The sequence below is a fragment of the Pagrus pagrus genome, assembly GCF_965226575.1.
Source record: "Pagrus pagrus genome assembly, chromosome: 12".
Taxonomy (NCBI): Eukaryota; Metazoa; Chordata; class Actinopteri; order Spariformes; family Sparidae; genus Pagrus; species Pagrus pagrus.
In genome coordinates, this window is record NC_140196.1 from 17,988,172 (window position 1) to 18,015,772 (window position 27,601).

At 40.3% G+C, this 27,601-nt stretch overlaps 2 protein-coding genes across 2 annotated transcripts; both read left to right on the forward strand.

Moving 5' to 3' along the window:
• The first annotated feature begins 928 nt into the window (after positions 1–928).
• copa (COPI coat complex subunit alpha) lies at positions 929–14,245 on the forward strand. The gene is made up of 30 exons (XM_084368626.1): positions 929–1,130; positions 1,507–1,620; positions 1,716–1,789; positions 2,404–2,484; positions 2,593–2,669; positions 2,763–2,872; positions 4,588–4,697; positions 5,504–5,603; positions 5,808–6,026; positions 6,219–6,369; positions 6,503–6,569; positions 6,687–6,762; positions 7,011–7,093; positions 7,691–7,916; positions 8,415–8,553; positions 9,064–9,226; positions 9,378–9,524; positions 9,714–9,903; positions 10,011–10,106; positions 10,337–10,425; positions 10,541–10,664; positions 10,794–10,883; positions 10,995–11,098; positions 11,667–11,813; positions 11,900–12,040; positions 12,159–12,341; positions 12,488–12,598; positions 12,701–12,862; positions 13,283–13,477; positions 13,822–14,245. The coding sequence occupies exons 1-30, from the start codon at positions 1,091–1,093 to the stop codon at positions 13,879–13,881; spliced, it is 3,669 nt and encodes a 1,222-aa protein (XP_084224752.1). The 5' UTR covers positions 929–1,090; the 3' UTR covers positions 13,882–14,245.
• Positions 14,246–14,589: 344 nt separating this feature from the next.
• ncstn (nicastrin) lies at positions 14,590–26,805 on the forward strand. Its single transcript, XM_084369723.1, has 17 exons — positions 14,590–14,721; positions 16,481–16,582; positions 17,126–17,249; positions 17,872–17,993; positions 19,192–19,337; positions 20,304–20,448; positions 20,662–20,774; positions 21,392–21,544; positions 21,647–21,751; positions 22,573–22,650; positions 22,908–23,077; positions 23,186–23,288; positions 23,549–23,647; positions 24,170–24,257; positions 24,535–24,698; positions 25,103–25,315; positions 25,520–26,805. Exons 1-17 carry the CDS (start codon positions 14,664–14,666, stop codon positions 25,640–25,642), a joined length of 2,106 nt encoding a protein of 701 aa, XP_084225849.1. The 5' UTR covers positions 14,590–14,663; the 3' UTR covers positions 25,643–26,805.
• Positions 26,806–27,601: the final 796 nt, after the last annotated feature.

Sequence of the window (27,601 nt, forward strand, 5' to 3'; positions counted from 1 at the left end):
CCTAAACAAACTAGATAAATAAACTCTTCATTTTCATGATTAAATAAACTGAACAAACAAACTAACCTTAAAGGACAACGCAATTTCACACTGTTTTACTTTGTTTATATGTGGCGGACCCTGCCACCCTTCTAGCTTCAAACATTCTGGGGACCTTATTTTCCTCTGAGAACAGCTTGTTTATTCAGTTATAGACAAAATAAATATTTCTGAGTTTGTTTGATTACCTCATTAACATTGTAAATATTAAAATTCAGAGTTGGAATTTCTTCTCCAAAACTGCATAGTGCCCCTTTCCACTTACTAGCTCTTTCTTATTAAAGTTTTCTTAGCTAGTACTAAAGTTTTCTTAGCTAGTACTGTTGAGCACTTTTTCACTTTGTCAACCGATGAAGACCATGAGATGCAGTTGAAACTACAGACATTAAGTTGATCTTGAGTTAAGATTTTTTTTTCATTTCCTTCCTTAGTGTGTTATAAACATTCATGCTCAACATTTAAATCCTTATTGCACCACGATCCATTAAGGAGCTATTGTGGAGCTTTTGACAATATCTGAGTCTATCCAGTTGTCATAATTGTTCATGTTCAAGGTTTTCTTTGTTTCAGAGAACATGAAGATCATGTGATATGACTGAAAGCACCAGAACAGCTACAAAATGGTGCATTTAAGCTAACATGGATGGAAAGTCCAAAAAGTGCTGAGAAAAAAAATGAAATTTAAACATGTACAAGATAATAAAGGGGCTTGTAAATTCTAATGTGGTGCTGTATAGAATTAGATTATTTAGAGTAGGCATACTTATATCGTCTAATACGGTTCGTGTCACTTCAGTTCTATGTGTTGTATTTCTAGCTGCCGCCGCCGTGGAGCTTTCTGCGTCAACCTTTCACTGTACAACTTTATTGTTCACAACCGGAAGACAAAACGAGCTACGTGTCAGGAAAAAGGAGAATCAGCTAAATGGGCGAAGGCGATCAGGCCGCCTGAGCTCACCTGTCTGGAGTATTTGAGTTGTTTTTACACTTCGTGTGGAGTCATATTTTATCGCAGCATTAAAATTGCGACGTGTATAACTGTCAAGTGACGATGTTGACAAAATTTGAAACGAAGTCGGCCCGTGTCAAAGGTAAGAGTTTACCAGCTGTAGTTAGCATAGGAGCTAATGTGAGCTAGCTGACGTTAACCGGTTCAATTATTTATCCTTTTCACTGTTAATAACTCAGTTGTTTGTTTCGAGAGGTTTATGTATCACTAACTCTAACATGAAATCATTTATTCCACGTCTTATGTCCTGTAACTGTATTGATGTTGAATGAACACTACGTGTACATTTCTTTAGCTATCTAGCTAGCGTAACGAAGTACACTGGCTAGTGTTCGCTAAACTTAACCACTAGATATGTTTTCCTTGCTCATACAAAGCTGACCTCTCATCGACTGAAATCTAATGCCCTGTTCATACCTGATATTATAAGATACGTGATCAACTGTAATGTATTTCAGGCCTTAGTTTCCATCCCAAGAGGCCATGGGTTCTTGCAAGTTTGCACAACGGAGTCATCCAGCTGTGGGACTATCGGATGTGTACTCTGATTGACAAGTTTGACGAGCATGATGGTAAGCCAGTGATGATAGCTGATACAGTGTATTATAATTTTATTCATTGTATTCTCGATAGATATGTATTGTTACTGATGTGTCTTCACACACAGGCCCCGTTAGAGGAATTGATTTCCACAAACAGCAGCCTCTGTTTGTGTCTGGGGGAGACGACTACAAAATCAAGGTGAGGCAGCTTTTGGACTCACATGTTACTATGTACAAATGTCATGAATTTGACAGGTTTGAGGGAATAAGATGCATGTTTTGCAATGCTGTTCTGCACCAGATATTTTGTTTATATGCATCTGTCAGTCTTTTAAATGTCAAAGATTGTGATACTTAATGGTCTGTTCATTCATCATGGTGCTGTTATGTCTTGTAGATTAAGATATCTATTAATATTACGTATCATTATTATTCAATTACATCCAGGGCACAAAATGAACAAAGATCTACTAAGATATGCTAGTGGCTGGTAGATTTGTTTCACTCACAAGCCAAAATAACTGGTCATCTATTGAGTGGCTTTAAATTTGAATACTACTCGTCGTTTGGCAAGTAGACAAAAAAGTTGCAGTATTGTTTTATCATAGCTATATCTTTGTCACAAGTGCTTCATAACCACATTTGAGGAATTGTTGCTAAATGTGTGTGTATCGGCCAAGATTGCTGATATCAGAATCTTTTCTACTACTCAATATCGGTGTTGGTATTTGCCCCAAATATCACGTTAATTTTGCACCCTACATTAATATATTAAACATGTATATGCTGAGTAAATATTCCTGTTTTGACCAGGTGTGGAACTACAAGCTGAGGCGCTGCCTCTTCACTCTCCTTGGACATCTTGACTACATCAGAACCACCTTCTTCCACCATGTGAGTTGTTCAGCCACATTTAACTACGTCTGCTTCCTATGTATTTTATCACTGATCTCAAGGCACAGAATGAGTTCATTATTTATTCAATCATTTTCCTGTCCGTAGGAGTACCCCTGGATCCTTAGTGCCTCGGATGACCAGACTATTCGCATCTGGAACTGGCAGTCCAGGACCTGCGTCTGGTAAGACACACTGAGGTTTTTTACACTCAGAAACACAATTTTAAAAGTTGATACTGAATATTGAATATATCTCTTCTTTCCTCCTCATCACAGTGTGCTGACTGGCCATAACCACTATGTGATGTGCGCCCAGTTCCACCCATCTGAGGACCTGGTGGTGTCCGCCAGTCTGGACCAGACCGTGCGAGTGTGGGATATTTCCGGTGAGGGCCTGGGGACGGTGGAACAGAGGACAGCAGGCTGGGTTGATAAAGGGGTGGGAGGGCAGGGTGGTATGAAGGACGAGGAAGAAGCAGGAACAGGATGAATATCAAGTCCTGCACTGCCTCTTCTTCCTCTCCTGTATGTAGAGGACAAATCTCTGTGGGCTGTTTGCAGAAACACCTCTCCTTTCAGGATAGACAGACAGTGTTTTAGTTATTTTGTCTGAACAAATTTACAGTGTTGTATTTATTAATGAATTACTGCACTGTAAATAAGTTCTGGAGAAGTAAATGAAGATCAGAGGGATGTGGTTAAAAAAAATTGAAAACTGGAGAGGTGTTTCTGTGCCTTTGCATGCTCTTAAAATCTATCTCTGTTTGTTTGTTCTTGCTTCTTCTTTGTTGTCTTCTCACTAAATTAACTGGCTCACATCTACTCTGTCACTTTCTTACATGTGAACATGCATAAGATCGCTCTGTAACTGTCTTTCTTGTCCTTGGGATTTCACATTTTCTCGCATTGGGCATGATTGCATATATACGTACAGTTTTAATGAACTTCTACATCATGAGACGTCATGGCAGAGCGTATAACTTTCACTCTTGACTCACCTTGTTACTTCCACAGTGTCCATGCATGAGAGAATGGCTCACTTTGCACTCATGCTTTCATTATAGGAAGTTCATACTGCTTCCCATACAGTTTTGTTTACCATCTTCTTATTGCATCAAAAAAAACAAAACAGGCTAACTACTAACTTGTTTGAAAGTGTATGTCTTACAAAACTTGAACCTCCTCAGTATTGATTTTGAAATGTTTTTATACTCCCCCTGGCATGACATTTGCTCAGCTACTCAAAATCTAACATGAAATATACAGCAGTGTTTATATTTCTTGTCGCTGAAGTCACCATATTGTTACTGACTTCATTCCTAACCCAAAACTCTGACATGTCAGATTCCATTAACTCTGCATGTGACTCAAACATCTGTGCAGTAACATGCATGAACCGCTAAGAAAACAAAAAAAACCTTCTCATATTCCTGACATCCAACGCCCCATCAGAGCACGCCTTTACAACCACCACCCACCCCATCAGCCAAGTCCACTCGCTCCCTGCGTCCTCCTTATCCCATGCTCTCCCTGGAAACATCCACACCTGCACATGGGTTCCTAGTGCCATTTCTCTGCCTCCTGTATCATCTCTGTTGAACTATCTGTTCACCACATCGTTTCAATGGGCAAGAATCATTAATGCAAGCTGTGTTTTCTCGATCATTTTTTCCTGATCTCATTTGAGTCTGGGAATTAATCGGTATCTTGCACTGCTGTCCAATCAGATCATGAGTAATTGTGGTTTTCTTCTGTATGCGAATGATTCATTAACCCAATCAACAGCACTGTCACAGCCATGATTGTTTCCAGACTCAAGCTGGTATGGAATGAGAGAGCAGAGGTTACATTGTTGTGTTTCAGCCTGTGTGTGTGTGTTCAGTAGTCCAACAGTTCTCCCTCCTTATAATTCCCCTCTTCTGTCACTCTTCTCCTGTGATATTGCTTCATATTTGATCATTCTAATAATTTGCCCCTTTTTTTTTTTTCTTTTTCTTTTTTTTTCACATGTGTTGTTCCTCCCCCCTGTACTGTGATTGTGCCCTGTGTAACATGAATATGGCTCCTTCCTTGCATGCGATTCCCTGAATGTTGGTTCCAGGTCTGAGGAAGAAGAACCTGTCTCCAGGCGCTGTGGAGACAGAGGTGCGCGGCATCTCTGGTGTCGACTTGTTTGGTGCTTCGGATGCCGTTGTCAAGCATGTTCTCGAGGTGAGCAGTGTGCTTGTTGTTAGAGTTAAGCAACCTTTAACATTCTTTGTGTGTTGTGCTCACTGGATTGTGCCTGTTGGTGTTCAGAAAGGATTTAACTGATGGCCTCTCTGCCACCCTCTTGTCACAAACTGTCTTAACTGTATCGCTCTTTTGCCTGAAGCCACTATGGTTCAGAAATCGCTAATAGTGGTTAAATTAGGTGGCATATTAGTGTAAAACGTTACTGTGTTCACTGAAAAGCTGAAGAGAAACAAGCCCAGCATTGTACAAAGAGTTTCCAAATCGTCACTGATTCCTAGTTTCAGTCCAGTTCATGGAAAATACCAAATAAATTAGTTTTGGGAAGCTCACTAAATTACGCCATGTACTTCTGTGTCTTTTTGAGTCCTGAGTTATTACTCCTCAATGTCCAGAAATGTCCCACCCAAGGAAATAAAATGACATTAATAACAGGGGTGTGTCGTCCAATGAAAGCAATGGAAAATTGAGACACAACCAGACACAGTCACACTCTCATCTTTGGACTTCTCCTCCGCCAATGGAGGTGTAGTGAAGGTGCAAAGATGAGTGCGACTGTGTCTGGTTGTGTCCTAACTTCTCTGTGAACTTTTAATAAACACATTTTTCCGTAATTCTAAAAAGAGAAATGTGAACTAGTGAAAATGTTTTTTTGCTTTTTTTTTCAGAAAGGACAGTCTGTTCTTTCATCTTCGTAAAGTTTTCAGTCCTTTGCCTCAGTGCTGGCATAGCTGATGGATCTTTGTTTGGGTTTGTGTGACGTGACTTTGTATATCTGTGTCCAGGGTCACGACCGAGGGGTCAACTGGGCTGCTTTTCACCCCAGCATGCCTCTCATCGTGTCCGGAGCTGATGACAGGCAGGTCAAGATCTGGAGAATGAATGGTAAGTGACTCAGAAGTCACTAGTTAAAAGCAGTGTCCATTATAACTGAAGCCCTGATGTTATTTATTCACTTTAAAGTATAGATATACATTATAAAAGTAAACATTAACTGAAATGATTCTTTTCACTAAAGATGGCTTGTCTGTTGTCTCTTTTTCTACCATTTATGATTTCCTTCTGTGGTCTCCTTCTCCCCCGGTCCAGAATCTAAAGCATGGGAACTGGATACATGCCGTGGTCACTACAACAATGTGTCCTGTGCCGTCTTCCACCCGCGCCAGGAGCTCATCCTGTCCAACTCTGAGGACAAGAGCATCCGGGTGTGGGATATGTCCAAAAGGACTGGAGTGCAGACCTTCCGCCGGGACCACGATCGCTTCTGGGTGCTGGGGGCTCACCCAAACCTCAACCTGTTTGCTGCTGGTAGGTGGTGAAAGCGTCTGTGTCTGTACAAGTTTAACAAAGTCAAAGGGAGTCAAAGGTCATGTTTGAGTACGAAAGTTTACGGATCATCCTGCCGCAAAATACCAAAAATTGCTAAATTTGTGTGTAAGATTTTTCAGTTTGTAACTATGAAAATGTGATGATTGCACTCATAGTCGGTCTGTGTCTCAGGTCATGACAGCGGCATGATTGTGTTCAAGCTGGAGCGTGAACGTCCCGCATATGCCGTTCACGGCAACATGCTGTACTACGTGAAAGACCGTTTCCTCCGCCAGTTGGACTTCAACAGCAGCAAGGACACTGCTGTCATGCAGCTACGCAGGTAGGTCATTTCTCATATTTGTGACACGGAGTGCAACCAAAACACAACCTTATTCTGACCGATTTAAGGCTGTTGAAGTATTTGGATACTAGTGAGTGTAACGTGCTGTGTTTTATATATTTTCTTATCCTAGTGGGTCTAAGTTCCCGGTGTTCAGCATGTCTTACAACCCTGCTGAGAATGCTGTCCTGCTCTGCACTGTAAGTGTCTCTTAAAAAAAACCTGTTAATCCCTTAATGGTATAAACAGGCACTCAAGTTATTTTATTTTATTTTTTTTAAATATATATTGTATGTAATGCTCTTTGCCTCCTGCAGAGGGCAACCAACCTTGAGAACAGCACCTATGACCTTTACTCTATTCCCAAAGAAAGTGACTCTCAGAACCCTGATGGTAAAGACACTCCTCACTTCAAACATTCTGTTTTTACTCATGTTTTGCTTTGTGTAAACAGTGAATTACCTGTCATTATTTTTGATCTCTATTGACTGATTTTGTGTAGTTAAATGTCATGTCTTATTGTCTACTGTGTCTTTGCTGTTACTCTGGTAAAATTGTTTATTGGATGCCAGCAAGATGGATCATTTTTGAAATACTGTATATGTTAAATAAAGTAACACAGAATCTTGTCTTTTCCTCAGCACCAGAGGGGAAGAGGTCCTCTGGTCTGACTGCAGTCTGGGTGGCCAGGAACAGATTTGCTGTCCTGGACCGCATGCACTCGGTGAGTCCATTTGTAGGTCTAGAAAGTAGTGCAATGTTTTGAAAAAGAACAGAGTAATATCTTGACAAGGATCTCTAAAGTAAAAAAGTATAAGGAATTCTTAAAAAATATGGGAGTGATTGACGAAACGTTCTTCTGTCATCCATAGTTTGATATTATTAGTTGTGATCTATGTGATTGACTAGTGAAAGGTCAGTCAGGGACATTAATCCTCAAATGGAGAAGTCTAAAGTTTTGAAATTGAAACTGGTATTTTTCTGTTTAATATATTTTCAATCATACAATGTAATTCATGAGCAATAAGCAAAAAATAAATACAAATTTTGAAGAGTAGAAAAAGTTCAATTTTTAATTAATTACATTTTTTTTAATCGTTAAAAGTGAGATATGTGACAAAAGATTTAAGTTAGTTCTTAGTTCACAGTACATAAGGTCTTCATTGCACATTATAATCATTAAAGTAGTATTTTTTTGATGACTTCTAATTCTTGAAAAAGAGTTATTGTTTTGAATTGTCTTTTGATCTTTTTATCATTGCTCTCTGTTTATCTAACTTGAAATCAGCTCTTCCAGTAACATTTCTTTCTCGTTTTCTAGCTGCTGATTAAGAACCTGAAGAATGAAATTGTGAAGAAAGTTCAGGTGCCGAGCTGCGAGGAAATCTTCTACGCCGGGACAGGCTCGCTGCTGCTGCGTGATGCCGATGGTGTCACACTGTTCGACGTGCAGCAGAAACGCTCCCTGGCCACCGTTAAGATCGCCAAGGTCAAGTACGTGGTGTGGAGTGCCGACACCAGCCACGTGGCTCTGCTGGCTAAACATGGTGGGTAGATAAGACAAGATACTTATCACAAAGTCACAACATCTTAATCTTGCTCTGTCCTCAAAACCTGTTTTTGCTGCCAAAGTGGAGGTTCTGAAACATCACTGAGACATGAGCCCCGTTTGGGCTGCATTAGTATAACCAGGCACAGGCACTAATTTGATTTCAACCATTCTTAAAAGAAGGCTGCTAAAATCATTTTCTGGGGAAAATGGTAAAAAATAGGTCCTTCACATACGTTTTTATGCATCAGATTATTCTAAAAGGTCAAAGTAGCTCAAACAGAGAAGAGGATGCTTTGTTTAATTGATTCAAGATTGATTTATGGATGTCTGTAAAAGCTCTGTTAATTACTTTATGAAAGGTTTTAGTACAGCTAAGTGAATTTGACTTGTTCCAAACAAAACCGCCAATGTCAGTATGCGTGATGTTGATCTTAAGTGATCTGAAAGAATCCACAATGTCTTAATCTCCCTTGCTCTGTTTTTCTTTCCTCAGCCATCATGATCTGCAACCGTAAGCTGGAGAGTCTGTGCAACATTCATGAGAACATCAGAGTGAAGAGTGGAGCCTGGGACGAGAGTGGAGTTTTCATCTACACCACCTCCAACCACATCAAATACGCCCTCACCTCAGGGTATGTGCTGCTTTTAAAAGTTCATTCGACGTAACACTTGTCACAAGTCTCATTTTGTCGAGCCAAACACTCACCTGTTAGTTTAACTTTTACAAGGAAACTAGTAGAACAGGAAAAAATCTTTCTGAGATGGCACTGATTTCAGAAAGTGAAGACAAATGTACCAGACTCGTGATAGGCACACGTTTTCCGCTTGGTGTCTTACTGACCTCATTTCAAAGATAAAATCAGTTTTTATAGTGCAAAGCAACCTGCAACACAGGATACAGTCTTCTTTAGAAGGGAAATTTAAGTTTCTTTCTCCACAAACACTTCACTCATGTTGCACTACTACATTCTTAATATATATCATTTGTCCACATAAGTTTTGTCTTTACTGTGTCTTCCCTAATCAAGGAAACCAGCAACATCATATTTAAAGGTTTTACAGTTACAAAAGCACACAACTGGTGATGGGGTATTTTCTGAAAACGTGACGTAATGTGGAACTTTCATTGTGTTTCCCTGTAGTGATCATGGCATCATCCGGACTCTGGACCTGCCCATCTATGTGACCCGTGTGAGAGGAAACAGTGTTTACTGTCTGGACAGGGAGTGCAGGCCGCGCGTCCTCACCATCGACCCCACAGAGTACCGCTTCAAGCTGGCCTTGGTCAACCGCAAATATGATGAGGTGGGTCTTTGAATTAACTATTGGAGTACACTGTATTTGCTTCTGAAGGATGATGACAAGGATTTTCCATCTCTAATCTAAATTTAATAGAAATTTTTAATCTCGAAACATTACTGGTTTTACATCATTCCTCTTATCCTCGTCCCTCCAGGTGCTCCACATGGTGCGTAATGCCAAGCTGGTGGGTCAGTCCATCATCGCCTACCTGCAAAAGAAGGGTTACCCTGAGGTGGCGCTGCACTTTGTCAAAGATGAGAAGACTCGCTTTAGTCTGGCTCTGGAGTGTGGAAACATCGAGGTGAGCTGCTGATGACAAACCATAGAAAAAGGGCACTGTTTCTAATTTTTGACTTGCACTTTTTTATGTTTTGTAATGTTTTTTTCATACACGTTGATGATGCTCATACATTTTCTGATGAGCCAAAATTTGCTCTATCAGCTCCTTTCTGCTGTCTGGTTCATTTTTTTAATAACATTTCTCTTCCAGGTGGCTCTGGAGGCAGCCAAAGCCCTGGATGAGCGCAGCTGCTGGGAGCGTCTGGGTGAAGCAGCCCTGCTGCAGGGTCACCACCAGGTTGTGGAAATGTGCTACCAGAGGACAAAGAGCTTTGACAAGCTCACCTTCCTCTACCTCATCACTGGCAACCTGGCAAAGTTGCGCAAGATGATGAAGATCGGTGAGAGATTGAAACTCTGTTTATTAAGGGATTTTTTAGTTGGCCCTGATGAAGTTAGTGTGTCTTGTATGTCAGTGAACTAACATTTGTGTACTCTTTGTTTATAGCTGAGATAAGGAAGGACATGAGTGGTCACTACCAGGCAGCTCTCTACCTGGGAGATGTCAGTGAGAGGGTCCGTATCCTGAAGAACTGTGGACAGAGTGAGTTCAAGTGTCATCCTCATCACGTCCACTCTTATTTTGGGCCGAGACCCATCCTCCATTTAAGTTTGGTGGAAATCTGTATAGTAGTTTTTATGTAATCCTGCTGACAAACCAACCAACCAACCAATAAACAGACATGAGTAAAAAACACAACCTCCTTGGTGGAGGTAATAAAAGATAATATAAGCAATAATTGAGCTGAATTAAACCGTTTGTTGTATTTCCAGAGTCTCTGGCTTACCTGACTGCAGCCACTCATGGGCTGGATGAAGAAGCTGAGTCACTAAAGGAGACCTTTGACCCAGAAAAGGAGACGGTGTGTTGAGAAAACATTACTATTACCTTCATGCACGTGACAACAGTAGCATGCGGTCAGTGTAGCGTAGCTATTTTACCTTTGATAAAATAATGGTGGGTCTTGTGTCTTGTAGGTGCCAGAGGTTGATCCCAATGCACAGCTGCTGCAGCCTCCTCCACCCATCAACCCCCTGGACACTAACTGGCCTCTGCTCACTGTTTCAAAGGGCTTCTTCGAGGGAGCCATTGCAGCAAAGGGTGAGTCAGATAACAGATTCAGATAAGGGCATACCGTATGTAATCACAATACATTTAATATAAAAACATACTGTCAATGTTTGTGGAAACCTATGGCTATTGAGTGAGAACTTTTTTTTTCTGTTGTAGGGAAGGCAGGTCAGATGGCTGCCGACCTGGACATGGATGCCTCAGGAGGCGAGGGCTGGGGGGACGATGCAGAGCTTCAGCTGGATGAAGGTAATTGTAGTGTAACTTGAGACGGTTTTAACCTGATCTTTCAGTGAGCAAACATCAATACTGCAATGTTGTATAAACTGATAGTCACCTTTTCATCTCTCTGTCTCTCAGATGGCTTCATGGATGCCCAGGAAGGATTAGGGGATGAAGGACTTGGAAAAGAGGAGGGAGGAGGCTGGGAGGTGGAGGAAGACCTGGACCTTCCTCCAGAGCTGGTGAGAGGAGCTACGTCATTATAAATCACACTGCTAATAAAACAGAGCTAACGCTAGAGACAAGAATAATGGGAATAAATTTCACATCAGGTCTTTTTGAGGCGACAAGCCCATGTTTTGCCAGCTTTATCCAGGGTTCTGTAGTTCCTTTTTAAAAGTGTTAAATGTAGTTTTATAAATGTTAGATCTAAGATTAAAAAATCTTAAATTTAAATTGTGAGATGCCATAGCCTTTTTTTTGTTTCATTATTCCATCTTCAAAAAAAATGTTTTTGGTAAAAAAATATTCAGGCTCTTTCGCGTGAAAGTCCACATTTCGGATGATACCCTTCCTAAATAAAAACCTACCTCAGCACGGGACCAGATTCCCTTAATACTTACCTGCAATGCTTGGAATAAGAAACAGATTTGTCCAAAAATCTGTCTCAACTTTGGCTAAAAATGATCTTGAAAAGGTCTTAAAATGCTTCAAATGTAATTGTCTGATACCTGTAGACACCCCAGTTATCTGTTCTCATACTCAAACTGTTAAAATTTCTTATTAAAATGCCTATCTCCCAACCATCAGGACATTCCGGCTGGTGGAGGAGGAGGAGCAGAAGACGGCTTCTTCGTCCCACCGACCAAGGGCATGAGTCCCACACAGATGTGGTGCAACAACTCTCAGCTGCCGGTGGACCACATCCTGGCTGGCTCTTTCGAAACTGCCATGAGAGTATGTACACAATTTTAAGGTTTTTAGAATATTGTGACCAACTCATGCATTATACTGACATGTTCTGTTCCCCCTCTTTACCACAGTTGCTCCACGACCAGGTGGGAGTTGTGAGCTTTGGACCCTACAAGTCGCTATTCATGCAGACTCTGTCCAGAGGTCGCACCTGCTACCTGGGGCTGCCTTCACTGCCCTGCCTGCGCGGCCATCCCCAGAGAAACTGGAAGGTACAGCGAGTGATACATATGATTTCAAACATACTCTTGGAATACATCTGTGTTTTTGTTTCTAACCCCCTTTTTTGTAAATGTAAATATGCCAATATTTAAGTATTTTATTTTTTAGGACTGTGGGGCAAAGCAAGGACTGCCCGCTGTGGGCCTGCGCCTCTCCGACCTCATCGCCCGCCTGCAGCAATGCTACCAGCTGACCACGGCCGGGCGATTTGAGGAAGCTGTCGAGCGATTCAGAGCCATCCTGCTGTCTGTACCTCTGCTGGTGGTTGACAACAAGCAGGAAATTGCAGAAGTGAGCACTAAATCTGCTTTGAATCACAATAAACTCCAAATGCAGCACAGATTATTGCAATGTTTCCTGCAGGCCCATGTTTGGCTGCAGGATGCTCTTTGTGCATATGCATTCTAAAGAAAGTAATATGGCTATGTGTGTTTCAGGCTCAGCAGCTGATCACAATTTGCAAAGAGTACATAGTGGGTCTTACCATGGAGACGGAAAGGAAGAAGTTGCCTAAAGACACATTGGATGAGCAGAAGAGGCTGTGTGAGGTAAATATCTGTTGCCTTGATTTCATGTCAATGCTGTTTTTGTTGACTGGTTATTAACTTCTAATTTTCTCATTTATATGTGTGATTTTTCTTCCCTTACAGATGGCTGCTTATTTCACCCACTGTAATCTCCAGCCAGTCCACATGGTGCTGGTGTTGCGCACAGCTCTGAACCTCTTCTTCAAACTGCGGAACTTCAAGACCGCCGCAGGCTTTGCACGGCGCCTGCTCGAGCTGGGGCCAAATCCCAATGTTGCACAGCAGGTTGGTTGTGACGCCCATAGCTTAATTTCACAGTATTTTCATTTATATTCAAGCAGTTTTCAGTTTTATAGGGTCACTGTGCGCCCCCATAGTTTCAGCTGGGAGATATAAGCGAGCGCAGAGTTCACTAAGTTTTACAAGCTGCAATAAATGAAAAAAATAAACTCACAAATTGCCAAGAACGGAAAAACTCTTACAGATGTTTTCCTTACCCACCAGAAAATACAACCATACACCTCCTGAATTCAAGTTCCTCTCTTTTTACTAAGACGAGCTTAACTGCCTCATTAACTCTTTGTGAAACACACTTGGTTCAAACTCGACATAAACTAAATAAAACTCACCAAAGCAGGCTTGGTTTGTCTCCTGTTCTCCTTTCTCATCTCTTACCATCATGTCAAATCTCTCCCTTAAATTCAGACTCGCAAGATTTTGGCTGCCTGTGAGAAGACCCTGACAGACGCACACCAGTTGAACTACGACCCCCACAATCCATTTGACCTGTGCGCTGCCTCCTTCGTCCCTCTGTACCGTGGACGTCCTGTTGAGAAGTGCCCTCTGTCTGGAGCCTGCTACTGCCCTACGTACAAAGGCCAGATCTGCAGGGTCACACAGGTATGTCGGGACTAGGGACAGCCTTCCTGTGTCTCTTGTGTATATATAGTCTCTTAGTAGGGACAAATTTTACTGATCTAAGGAACAAATATATGCATTGTATATGCAGGACATCTATTGAGGTAGGGTAGTATTTGTGTATAAGGAACACACATTCTGAAAAACGTACTTTTTTCACAGATTGTCAAATATAAATTTAAATTTATATCTGATTTATTCTGATTTATTTGTGAGTCATAAACCATGCATTTGTTTCATCAGAAAAACCCAGAAAAAGAGATTCGTTAGATGATCTTATCTTTTGTTTCCTCCTTTCAAACCTTTAATTTCCTCTTATTTTCCAGGTGACTGAGATTGGCAAAGATGTGATCGGTCTGCGCGTGAGTCCACTCCAGTTCCGTTAAGACGAGTTGGAGAGGACGAGATGAAGAGAAGAACAATCTGTTCAAACACATCCACCTTACCCTGTAGAAATAATGCAATTATTGACGTGAGAAATAAAAGCAGAGATCTATATGTTTGCTCACATCGATGTTAAACTTCCTAAATCCTTTTAACTGTCTTATTCACTGCACCACCTATTCTGCAAAAAGCTTTTTCTTGTAAGTTTCAGCTGCTTCATTTCTGTGCTGTGGCTTTATTGGAGCTGTAAACCTAACTGATGTCTCTTTTCTGACTTGTATGACATGAATAATTCAAAGTGAGCAGCACTGCTCAGTGTATCTTGAGGGACACAATAAAATAAAAATGCCTGTTTATCAACGGAAATGTGGAGTTGGTGGTGTTTTTTTGGTGTGGTGTGTGGGTGTAGCTTTGCGATTGTAATGATAATATGATAGTTTTATTGTGGTTAAGGAATATCCAAAGTGCGAGAACAGGATTGAGTCATCGAGGAAGCAAAGTGAGTACAGAGTTGAGTCATTCTTTGGTAAGCACTGCGCTGGTCAATTAATAAAAAACATAGAAGTGCTGGGAGGAGGAAAATTGGTTTAATACATTAACGTATGATTAACCTGACCTGAAGGTAATTTTAATATAAAACGGAAAAACTTTATTACTCCCGTTGCAGAGATTCAGAGCTGCCATTTTGACTGCTTCTCTGTCAGGAGACCGGAACCAAACAGCGGAACCCGGACGTTTTCCATGTCAACACTCGCCGTAGTGTTCTGCTTTCTAAACCAGGAAGATGGATTTGTTGTCGATCAAATGGATTGTTAATTTGCTAGTTTGTTGGTTTTTCATCGGTAAGTTGTATTCTAACTGTGTCAGACCCGCATGTCCACGTATTTGTGAACGAGCGGGGTGTGTTTCTGTTTCAGGCGGTTAGCTTGATGGGCTTCTTTGTGCTCGTAGCTAGCCGAATGCTAACGTTAGCCTAGTCAGCGTTAGCAAAAGCTGACCTGTTTGGCTTCAGTCTCCATTACCGGGTTTTTAATATAACGTAGCAAGTTTTACAATGGGGTTCAGCTTAGCAACAATTCTTGACCCATTTTCATCCACTGGGAGTTTAGAAATAATCATATACATATTTTAATTAGTATTTTTAACGACTTTTCCTTGAGGCAGTCACAGATTGGGTCTGCCCTCTTCATATGGGCGACTCAGCATCAGCGTGACTGCTCGTGATTCCCCCGCAGCGGCCGCCCGCAACGCGACGGCGAGTAAACGCTAGAAGAACATCACGCCAAATGACATACAATGTTTTGTCAACTAATGTTGATTTGGTTGTCGACAAACATACAATACAAGTGAAGTCGAAATGAAGTCATTTTCAGATCTTTAGGGTTGCCTGGTAAATTCGGCATACAGGAGATCCACCAAAACAGAACTGTATTTTAATTAAGATGGTTTTAAATTATACATTAAGGTTTCTGCCCTGGTGGAAAGTGCCGTGGGACCAACAGGTGAACCGAGCCGAAAAACATAATTTCTATTGGAAACCCCGCTGGTGGTCGACGGGATGAAAGTGAAAGTTGGGTGTCAGTTAAGAGTGCAAGCAATGAGCACTAGACTCATGGTGCACAAATAAAGTACTGTATTTGTCTGCTTTAAAGTGCCACCATTTTGAAAGGACCTGTCTGTGATTTCCTCCCCAGACAAGAGAAATGTGAATGTTAATAATCCAAGGACTGACAGGCCAAAGCAAGAAACACTTTTGTTTCATTAGAGCTGAGCAAATATAGACTGTCACACCTGATTCTGCTGGCTAGTCTCAAGTCTCTAATAAGTACTTTTATTAGTGAGAGATATGTTATCTGAACAATTAAAACCCATGTATTGTGACAGAACTGGTGTTATCTCTTTTTAGGGGTGGGTATCACAGAGTAACTCATGATACCATAAGACTCACGATACTTTCCCCACGATAACAATAGTTTCATAATACAGCGATTCTGTGACCGCGATACACTGCTGAACAATCATCTAATGACAAATCACTGTATCTGTCTAACTGAAGAATACAAAGTACCCTTAAAAGGAAGTAAAGGGCAAAGTGTGTGTATTCTGTATGTTATGTATATACTCGCTACACTGTGTTGTCAGTTTCACAGAATTTGCTGTGAACTGGGAGGAAACGGTGTATAAAAAAGTGCATAGAGTCTTATCTTAGTGCCTCTTTAACACACACACGCCCTGACTGCAACTTCTCCATGTTTGTGTGTCCCATCATACCATAGTAAAATAGTGATAAACTGGCAAAAGGCTGAACTACCAGAAAGCAGAACAGTTCTGATGTTAAAATGATACAACTATGGCTCACTAGATCCTTTTAAATCTGTGTAAATTAAGTTGAGAGAAGTTTACACCACAAGGAGTTATGATTTAGTGACATCAAAGTGCTGTTTGCTGCCAGTGTATCGATAATTGTATTGCAAGAGAAGGCAGTATGACACAGTGCCGTATCCATATTTTGTCACACCCCTACTCTTTATTGTGTACTACTGGTAAAAGCCTGGTATTACTCTCCTCGTGCAGTTGTTAATGTGTTTTTTTTTCTTGCAGGTGTCGGCTGTAATTCAGTGGAAAAGAAGATTTATGTGCATCTCAATAACACTGTCCCATGTGTGCGACTGCTCAATGCAACACATCAAATAGGATGCCAGTGTGAGTAAAGCCATAGATTAAAGTGATGCTTAGCACTTGTCAGAACAATCAAATATGTATCTGTGACACTCATGACAAGCAAAGATACCTGTTACAGTTGTCACATCTTTAAATGTATATTTTGTGTCCCGATGGCCTCGAGTGTTCGTCTTTCACTTAGTTTTTGTAGTCATTTTGAAGACTTGTCAGTGTAGTCGGTTGCGCCAGGAAGCTACATTTTATTCTGTGGCTTTTAATATAAGAAATGAATTTCCAAAGAAGATGAAAGCACACAAGTTGCAGATAAACCACTCATTTTATGTGATAAATATTCAGTGATCAAAAGGTGTTCGTCTGTACTGTAAACTGTTGTCAGATCACAAAAGCCCCGGCAGCAGGTCTCTTTGCTGTGTCAAAACATCATAGCAGATCTTTTTCTGGTAACTGAGAAGATGCCTGGTGGAGCCGCATTGATAGACGAGCTTTAAGGACATTTTTAATCAAGTGCTGCAGTTGTACCTCACTTCACATACGCTGATATTTGATTTTCTCTTTCGATTTCAGCCTCTTTGTCGGGTAATGTGGGTGTTCTCCATGTGCTTGAGTCAGAGGAAAACCTGGACTGGGTCCTGAAGTCTGGTCCCAATCCTCCTTATCTGGTTATCCTGGAGTCCCCGCTCTTTACCAGGTACAGTTAGCGTGTCTCACCCTGTAGAAGGAGTACCTACAGTACTGAGAGTAAGGGCCTCTCTCTCATCCTCTACTCACACACTGAATCTATTCATTTGTTGTTTTTGACAATTCTTTAAGTGTTAAATGGATAGAAAATAGTCAATGGATTAAATGCTAGTCAAAATAAGTGTCAGTAGTTTGATAAGTCCTTTAGTTCCTTCAGTTAGAATAGAATAACTTTATTGTCCAGCCACAGCAGGAAAATTGTCTGTGATCTCACCCAGTAAAACACAAACACAAACATGTCCACAGGTTTAAAAACAAAAACAAGACAGATCACATAAATAAAACAAAGATCTCTCAACTTTACATCTGCCAGTACATTCATACCCATAATGTTCAGTTTACTATTTCATATTTAAGTTTACTGTAATTGGTAGACTATGTAAATTGCATTTGTAGAGTAACAGATGGTGGAGAAGTTGGATCAGTACATGGCAGTAACACCTAATCAGCCATAAGCTGTCAATAACAGAAATGTACAGTAAAGTGAATTTGACAAATTTTACCTTTCAAACACATGTCTGACCTGTATTTGTATCGTTTCCACTGCCCCGTGCCGACTGTCTGCCTGTCAGATCCATCATGATGAAGCTGAAGAACGGCTCCAGCAGGGTGGCAGGCGTTGCTGTTGTGGCGCCGAACGCAAACCCGCCTGAGGGCTTCTCCCCACATACCACCTGTCCCAACGAGAACACAGGTGGGTTGGGAGTTTGCCTGCTAAGACTCGTCCGTCAGCATTACACCAGCTGCAGTAATTAATTGTTGTTTTATGATACTCAGATGGCACAGCTCGTGGAATTACAAGCTGTAGTTGGTTTAGTTTTCATGTTCTTTGAGCAGCTTCTGATGATCATGTTTGACTTTACAGCACAGATTTAATGTCTCATTACTTTATATTTCTTATTTCTTTCGTTTTGCTGTGAAATGCCAGAGATACCATCAATTAAAGACTACATGTGTGACCAGAGTTACTTTTCTAACTGGGAAGAAAAGCTTCAGGCACAAAGTGGTCATAGTGCCATGGTTTTAAAATGTTAATTCATTCATCTTTGGTTCACTTTAGTATCAGTGTTACTGGAAGAAGATCCACATAGCATTGTGCTCACTTACTGTGTGTGTTCAATATCTATTTTACAGTCTGGCTCTGTGAGAGGTTTTCTTTCATAACATTAGTTTTAAGAAGAAGGCATCAGTCACAGGCACAAATAGCCGTAGAAAATTCAAAATGCATTGTTGTTGAATTTGTAAATGAAACACAGCACCATCAAAATGGAACCTGGATGCAAAAGAGAGTTGCATTTAATCTGCAGATTGTTTTGTGAATTTTCATAATACTGTGATCTTTAGAGGAGGAAGCAGGTAAAAGTGCTCCAGTTGCTTCACATGGAGTATTGTTTGACTCTAATGAAGACGTACGTGGCCTTGGAACATTAGTCATTTAATAAAGCTAGTTGCCTTAATCTGTGTGAAAGAATTTTAAGCTCTTTGAGTTCATGTTTCTTGCTGAAATTCACCTTGGGAGTCACAGTTACTCCCCTGAGAAATATGTACAGGATTTTACCTTCAACTTTTTGAATTCGACTGGCGGAAATTCACGTCTGTGCCACTCAAGAAAGGAAAACAAATGTGACGTTGACTTCTGGAACAACGTGGCCTCTGTATAGGAGCTACTGACACTGAGCGTTTTAATGCCAAGGAATAAAATATGACAAAGCTGAAGTAGACTCTTCAGATGCATATGAGTCATGTTGAGTCATGTTAAATCATGTGGCTCACTTGCCGTAATCAGGGATATAGATACCAACATCGTTTTAGCCTCAGTTTATTTACATAACTCCTGCTTAAACAGTAACACGTATACATCTGCTGTAATTCCCTCTCTGTATTTCCCTCAGGTGTGTATACGGAGGACTATGATCCAGCCCTCGCCCATTGTAATACGACCGTGTGGAACCCTTTTGGAAATGGTTTATCATATGAGGAGTATGACTTCCCCATCTTCTCTATGAAAGACGACAATGACACTCAGGTCATACGGCAGGTAATATAAGTTTGCTGCTAAGTCTGTTCTTTTTGTCTGTTGATGTAAACACTTTGAAATTACAGTCACAGCACAAAATGACTAATTGTTTTCCAGTTGCCTCTGGTGTTGGTGAAAAGGAACTTTTACAAAACAGAACAGTTGCAGTAAAATCTGATCTGAACTTGTCCCAGTTGTGGTTGGCATCAGGAACGAAGCCAGTAAAGTTGTTTAAGCAGCTCTGGAGATCATCATCTTTCTAAAGCAGACATGTTGTGACACATAATGTTGAGATGATTTGTCAGAACCCACAAATCATTAGCTGCTTTTCCAGCATTGAGACAAAAACAGACAGATCATATTACATCAGTTTAAATGATCTTCTTCTGATGCAGTTTACGTGTGCATATGTTTCCCCTCAGCAGGCTTCATGTTTCCACTGAAAAGAGCTGCATAGGTCACCATGACCTTCGACTTTCTGTTCTGTTTTATCTCAGCTTTCAATTTCGGATCACTGATGATGGCGAACTTCCGATTTAAACTTGCCTGTTTTAAACTCCTTATATTGCTCTGTGAAGGACTGTATTGGTGACTTTTTGTGTTTACTGAAATATTTTAAAGACTTTATTCATGTTCTAGTTTATTAGTTTGAGTTTAACACGGTGACTATCTCAGATAGGAAGACAGTGTAGACGAGGGAAACTGTTCTGTAAACCGACAGTTTCAGGTTTGATCACCAGCACAGCTACTGCTTCAGAGTGATATATTTAGACCTACACATGGTATTTAGTATATTACTGTGACAAAAACCTGCCACTGTACCCCTGAGCAAGAGCACCAAACCTTATTGTGTGTGCTAACTTGTTCTACGGATTGAAAACTATTTTAGATCCTTTAAAAAACTTTAATGTTATTGTGGTTTCTGTGTCTGTAAACACAAACTCACACATGAAGAGATTTCATAAGTCTGGTTTTCTCCATTTTCAGTGTTACTTGGATCATAACCGTGCTGTGAATGGCAGCACTCCTCAGTACCCGCTGTGTGCCATGCAGCTGTACTCCCACATGTCCGCCGTCACTGACACGACCACCTGCATGAGGAGAAATGACATCAACTTCAGCATCAGCCCAGGTATTTACACAACATCAATAGAGGGGTACTTTTTTGCTCACTGTTCAAGGTCTGATATGAGTTGCAAGAGGTTTAACAATTACTATTTCAAATGTATTTATTTTTCTGCCACACAACAAGAAAATCAATTTAATAAATGCAAGACAATAGTAAATGATTATACTGTTTTCTGACCTAAATCCATGTTGGTTCTTGTTCTGTGTTTCCCTTTAGAGATGGTTTGTGACCCTCTGGGTGACTACAATGTTTGGGCCTCCACCAGGCCTATCAACAACACAGCCAAGGGCCACAAGATGTGGGAGAGTGTGGTCATTGCAGCAGCCAGGGTGAGTTACAGGGAAGAGCCCTTGTGCTCTTTCACTGGAGTACAACATTTGTTAGTTATTAGCATGCCCGTGTGGGTTCATGAAAACTGTTTTTCAGCCAGATTCTGCCGTGATCTCACTCACTTTAAAAGCTTTCCAGTGTAGAAGTCAAGTCCAAGATAAGCCCTGCTTTGTAATGTGTGTCATGTGACCTCACAGTCACTGATAAAGTCTGTGTTACAAAAAGTGTTTCTGTGCTTTGCTTCTTGTGTAAATAGTTTTCTTACTTCATGTCCTTGAAAACAAGTGAGATTAGTTACACTCAAAATGTTTTTCTAACCATCAGGAAGATCAAAGCATTAATCAGTGAACTGAAATAATAATCAGTAGATTACTTGATTAAAAATAATCCTTAGTTGCAGCCCAACCTTACTCATATTCATATTCATTATACCATAGGTAAACCAAAATACAAGATAGGCTGCATTTCCTCATAGTTTGAGGCCATATTTTGGTTAATGGTATAATGAAAATAGGTTATACTAAGTTGAACTGAACTACTAACCTAGATTTGATGTCTGCTTGATGGATCTCCTCCTCCTCTTCCTCCTCCTCCTCCTCCTCCTCCTCGTCCTCAGTTGGACAGCAGATCTTTCTTCTTCGACATTGCCCCAGGAGCAGAGAGCGGAGTATCTGGGTTCGTCACTCTACTGGCGGCCGCTCAAGCTCTACGTAATGCCACCCAGGAGGCTCAACCTAACCGCACCATCCTCTACACCTTCTTTCAAGGGGTCGGTTGTTTCCACATCAGTGTTTGCACCATTGTGCTTGATAAATATACCAAATTAGATGTTGTCCTGCCAGCCTTACTCATGTTTCATGTTTGAATCCAGGAAACCTTTGACTACATCGGCAGTTCAAGGATGGTGTATGATATGCAGAACAATCAGTTTGCTGTGGACCTGGACAACGTTCACTCAGTACTGGAGATTGGACAGGTGTGTATTGTGAACTTATTCAGTAACCTTTTGTGTATTGGATATAATACCAATACAATGTAACATTGGAACACCTAAAGACAGAGACATTTAACTAAATTGATATAGATGCAAGGCAAGGCATTGCTTGAAATTTTGCAATACTAGCAATACTATTCAAATATAATATAGCCTTAAATGTAACTCAAACAAAAAAATAAGTAAACAACTTCGCTAATCTGACCAGCCAACTTTGAAAATTGAACAAACCCACCAAAAAAAAAACCCAGTGCACAGAATTTGGTTGGTTAAAAGAAATAAGTTCTGATATTCAACCCTACTTTTATGAATGATGCTGGTACAGAAAAAACAGAAAGGAGAGTGAAACAGCAAGGTGAGGCAAGCCAGTGTGTGCTCATTAAGGTGGGCAATTAAAGCAACACTATGTAATGTCGGCAAACTCTTACAGTGATTCTAAAAGAAGATACTTGATTTTTGAGTCTCATTCTATAGTCGTCAAAAACTTTCCAAATGATTTAAACATCTTCAGTCTTCCTCACAATGTATTACCATAGTTCTCAGTCTCAGAAAGGTTGGTGACCCCTGCATTAAAATATAAAAAGTCAGTCTTTATAGTGTGGTCAGGCATTCAAAGATAAGTCAAAGTTCAGTTCAACATGTTGATCCCAAAATAATTGTACTTTATGATTGCAGCATTAGCTTTTGTAAACAAAATCAGAAAAGGATATGCGCTTGACTTTTTAAAATTAATTTAATGTTGTAGTATTTATGTTATGTACTTTGTGTGTAGTGTATCAGAATGTTGAATTTGTTCACCATAGGTGGGACTTCGTGCTGACTCCAAGCTGTGGCTTCACTCTGATCCAGTGTCGACGAAGAACAGCAGTGTCAATGATGAGGTTTGTATCTGTGTATATTTAAGTATCACGTCTTGAACAACACTTCTCTACATCCACAAGAAATGCACAATTGATTTATTTGTATTTTCAGATTGTGAAAGGCCAATTTCACAGATATTGATAAAACCCACAAAGAATTTGAATAGTAAATGACTGTTTAGGAGCAGACTTGGCTATAAAATCAGAACAGAGACACTTATTTAGCTTACAGTGTCTGTGGTATTGTTTTTTTTCATTCCCTTCCGTGTTCGTTTCAGGTGAGAAAGCTCATTGGAAACCTTCAGACGGCTTCAAGAGGTTTGGGCGTCTCAGTGGAGGAGCCGAGTGTTTCTCAGCCTCTCCCGCCGTCCTCCTTCCAGCGTTTCCTGCGAGCTCGGCCAATCCCTGGTATCGTTATTGAGGATCACCAGTCTGCTTTCACCAACAGGTGATTCAGGGCTTCTTTAAAACACACTATTATTACACAATATTACATTTCATTAAAGGGATTGTTTGGCCATGTTTATTTTAAATGTATTTCCTGTTCTGTGTGCAGGTTCTATGAGAGTATGTACGATAATGCAGAATACCTGAACGTATCTTACCCACCAAACATGACGCCAGAGGAGCAGCTCGAGTTTGTTACGGACACTGCAAAGGTATTAATGTTATTCAACAATATTCACCATATTTATGTGCTTTTAAATTAGCCAGTCCACAACTTCGGCTGCACTAAGTGTGGTCAGAAAGATGTCATTTCAAGAAGGGATATGATTCACAGTTTTTATCTTCTTTGCTCTGATGTCAACATGAACCCTTCTTTATCAATATAGATGTTTGTCCTCTTTTTCTGAATTCCAGCCTGAAAATGAATAGCAGCTGTTTTGAAAAAAAATGTTTCTGAAAAATTTTTTTTCAGGCTTTGACCGAGGTGGCCACCATGGTGGCTCGGGCGCTCTACATTCAGGCAGGAGGAGCAGCAACTCAGCTGAGCAGCATTAACGCAGACCCTCAAACCGTAAGACTGTTGGATTCCATTTAGGAATCATAACTGACAGACTATTGACATATGTTATCTAAAATGAAGCCTTTGAATACAGTAAAAGTTTTGTTTTATATCTAAATTGATGTTGTAGAGGCCTTAAAAATATTGCTGTTTTTGGTGAGAGTTTACGCCTAAAATACAGATTATCCTCTTGTATACAATATCAAAAGATGCTCTCATTTTCTTGCAGTTATATGAGAGATTATTTTTCATGTTATATTTAGGATTTGATTAACTTGCACACATCGTTTGTATATTTCTTTATTCTCTTTTCTTGTACATATGATTATATGTATTGCTTTATTCAGCTGCAGTTTGTTCTCTCTTTTACTGTCACTTGAAATCTGCTTTCTTAAATCATTTGTATTCTCTTTAATTCCACGACAATCAAGGGGTTTTCTGCTGCATTTCTGGATTTTTAAATGATGACTAATTTTTCTTAGTGTGTCATTTATTTTTTAATTGAGCAGAAGTGATTTATTTTCTCTCTCTCAGGTGACCCGAATGCTTTATGGTTTCCTTGTTCGATCAAATAACTCCTGGTTCCAGCAACTACTTCCCTCTGACCTCGGGAGCCATCTGGGTAAGTTGGGATATAGATTTCTTAAAACAAGATTCTTACACAATTGACAGAAAATAAACTGCTATTTATTACTGACACGGTCTATCTTGAGTTGGTTTTATTTTAAATCTGCCGAGGGAATGATGAATGTCACTACTGTACTCTTTGGTGTATATATTTTGGTGTATATTTCTTTGGTAAATTCACTCTTGCTTGCTTTTATTAAAGGAGCCAATTGGCACTAGTAGCGGCATTATTTCCTGACACTAAATTGAATTTTGTCTGGCGTCTCTCTCAGCTAACAGGCCAACAAACTTCTATGTCGGCGTGGCCCAGCAGTCCAGTGAACCGACCCTCCTGGTTCAGTACCTGTTGGCTAACCTGACTGGTAGCACTCCCAACATCACCCAGGAGAACTGCCAGAGCCAGAGAGAGGATGAGGAGGACAAAGAGAGCAAACATGTAAGACCTAAACCATTGAGCAGTCCTCATTTTGTTAATTGTTGAGTCCTTTATGTTTTAGACTAATTATATACAAAGAGGGGGGAAAAGGACATTTAAATTTTGTTTACATTTTCTTATTTAAACAAACTTATTTAAACAAAATTTAAACAAACGCCAACATAGGATAGAAATAAAGACAAGTGACACCAACGTGTACTATCTGGACTTAAAACTGTAACTATCTTCTTATACAAAAATCTAAATATACTTGATAAAAATAAAATAAAGGTACATTTTTAATTATTTTGCCCTCTGTTGCTATGAAGTGGGTTTGAGTTTGACACGTTTCACTTGTTTTTAAAAAGAAATAATAATTATTTCTCCCTCCACCACCCTGTCTTACCCCTCACCTACCCCCTCAGATGTACTACTATATGTGGGTTCAAGGTGCGGCGCCTCCCAACAGCTCACAGCGGGAGGGTTACTGCGTACGCTCCACGGTCCGTCTCTCCAAAGCTCTGTCCCCAGCCTTCGACCTGCGGGAGTACACCTCCACAGATTATTCAACGTGGACAGAGTCCAGGTGGAAGAGCATCAAAGGACGCATATTCCTGGTGGCCAGTCACGACCTGGAGGTAAACCACTCACTCCTCAGAGACAAATACACATACTTGTGTATTGATAATATGTCAAAGTTGTATTTACAGCTTGTTCAATTGCTCCCAAATCACCACAATAAATCAATTCATACAGCTTTAATGTCTTATTGTTGTTGTTGTTGTGTACTTACAGAAAAGCATAGAACAGAAGTAATAAGATTGTTCCTTTGACTCCTCCAGATGTTGACGCTGGGTGTAGGTGTTGGCGTGCTGCTAACATCCCTGATACTGACATACGTTATCAGCTCGAAGGCCGACATGCTCTTCAGCGCGGGGAGGGAGCCGACCAATGCCACCTACTGATCCACACGGAGACTCCGCAGGCCTACGACCACTACTACTACTACTATTACTACTACAACTACTACTTCTATCCCAACCAGACATGGACAGGCTCTCTTTTCTTTAAATCACACAACATAAGTAGGTACAGGTTAGACACAGCAGCAGAGGGAGGGGTTTTTTTTAGACGACGACTCCATGTTTATGGACTCACTGAGGTGAGGCGTGACATGAGGACTGGACCGGACTGGATTGGCCTGGATGGATCTGGACTCATCAGGGTCAGAAAACACTGGTCAGGCACCAGCAGGCCCTGCCAGTGGACAGATGTTTATATTTGTTTTTGTTTTCCCTTTTTTTATTGTTAAAAAAAAAAAAAAAAGAATGTTTTTGTTTACTGTGTCATGGGATAGGCACTAAACATTGAGCATTATTTTGAGTGTGTGATTGTGAATATGTAAATGTGAGTGTGTGTGAGCAATTGACAGTGTGTATGAACACAAGAAATGAGTGTGTGTGTGTGTGTGTGTGTGTGTGTGTGCGCGCGTGTGTGTGTGTGTGTGTGTGAGTGAGGATTGCGATGGTATGTGCAATACTGTAGCTGTCTTCTCTGTCAGTGTAGTTAACTTATCAATCAGTTCTAATGATAAGGAACCACTTTTTGCGTCAATGAACAAGTAGTAAAATTTAAGGTTTTGCAGAATCTGGAAATGTGTGGTGAAGTATTTTGATAAGTTTTAGGTCCTGGGATGTTGATCCTAGTTATTTATATTGTTCAGTCCCAGTACACATATAACTACACGTGTTTGTAGTTGTACAGTAGACCCACTGCAATTTCACATATTGTGATATTTGTGTGGCGAAGAAGAATTTCCCATGGAGTCTGGTGCGGCTGACAAACACTTCACTTCAACTTCATATCGATCAGCTGCCAAAAATCAAAGTCGAATCCAGTCAGAAAATGTTGTGTTTCGACACTGACAATGCGCTGGTACTGTGGCTGTGCACTCTTTATGGGTTCGTACCTTTTTCACAAGGTTTCTTTTAATGATAACTTCTGAAAATTGTGACACGCAAGATGGTTTTAATTTTTTTTTTTTTTGTTGATGGATGTTCATTTAATGGCTGGAATCAATGACCAATTGTGATGCCTTGATGAAGAAATAAATATTGCTTCTTTTCCAGTTTATCTTTCATTGTCCACAGACCACTGAAATGTAACTGATCTTTTGCTGTATTAGTGAGTCCTTAAACCCAGAAATCAGTAAGCATTTTTGCATTTCCAGTTCCCTCAAGTCAATGGGTTTTCTGAATGGGTTTTCAGTTAAATGCCTGAAAACAGGTCTGTGGTTACCACAGGCTTACGATTTTTACAGGTTTTCTTCTACGACATAAGACACATCATTAAATGTACTACAATTGATTATAAAGTGCTTCTGTGTCTTAAAAAACAATGGTTTCTAACAAGTGGCTAAATGAGACTACAGGATATTAAACGTCATCATTTTGAACATGGAGACTCATCTAGTCTTTACAAGCTGATTTTAGTTATCAAACTATTCTAACTTTAACTTTACAACTTGTAGATTTATCAATTTATAGAAAACATGTATAGTAGTTGTGTAGGAAGAGGTTTAGTGGTGGTGACATTTAAGTCATGTTACCGCAATGTAGTCTGTTTATAGCCTGACATTAGCTTTTTACTTCTAGGGATTTGATTTATGCTTCAGAAATCACAAAAGTTGTGTTTATCTGTAAGGATAATCTTGCTGAACAAAACGTGTGAGTATCAGAAACTTGTGTATGCCACAGGGATTATTATCGGCAATAATCCAAAATCCAATTAAAAAATCCCATTATCTTTTTGAAGAGGGGACTGGGGTAATGCTAACTTCCGGTGAGACTCGATAGCCATGTTTCAACCAGTAGAGGGCAGTCAAATATATATAATTATAACACAAGATGTAGAATTCAAATACT

What these genes read in the sequence shown, in the direction of transcription:
- copa (XM_084368626.1), top strand. Translation starts at nt 1,091, where the DNA reads ATGTTGACAAAATTTGAAACGAAGTCGGCCCGTGTCAAAG. An exon ending in GGCTCTGCTGGCTAAACATG is followed by an intron (nt 7,917 to 8,414) that starts GTGGGTAGATAA and finishes TTCTTTCCTCAG; the next exon opens with CCATCATGATCTGCAACCGT. An exon ending in ACAAGCAGGAAATTGCAGAA is followed by an intron (nt 12,342 to 12,487) that starts GTGAGCACTAAA and finishes TGTGTGTTTCAG; the next exon opens with GCTCAGCAGCTGATCACAAT.
- ncstn (XM_084369723.1), top strand. Translation starts at nt 14,664, where the DNA reads ATGGATTTGTTGTCGATCAAATGGATTGTTAATTTGCTAGTTTGTTGG. An exon ending in AGTTTGTTGGTTTTTCATCG is followed by an intron (nt 14,722 to 16,480) that starts GTAAGTTGTATT and finishes TTTTTCTTGCAG; the next exon opens with GTGTCGGCTGTAATTCAGTG. An exon ending in CAACTTCAGCATCAGCCCAG is followed by an intron (nt 20,449 to 20,661) that starts GTATTTACACAA and finishes GTTTCCCTTTAG; the next exon opens with AGATGGTTTGTGACCCTCTG.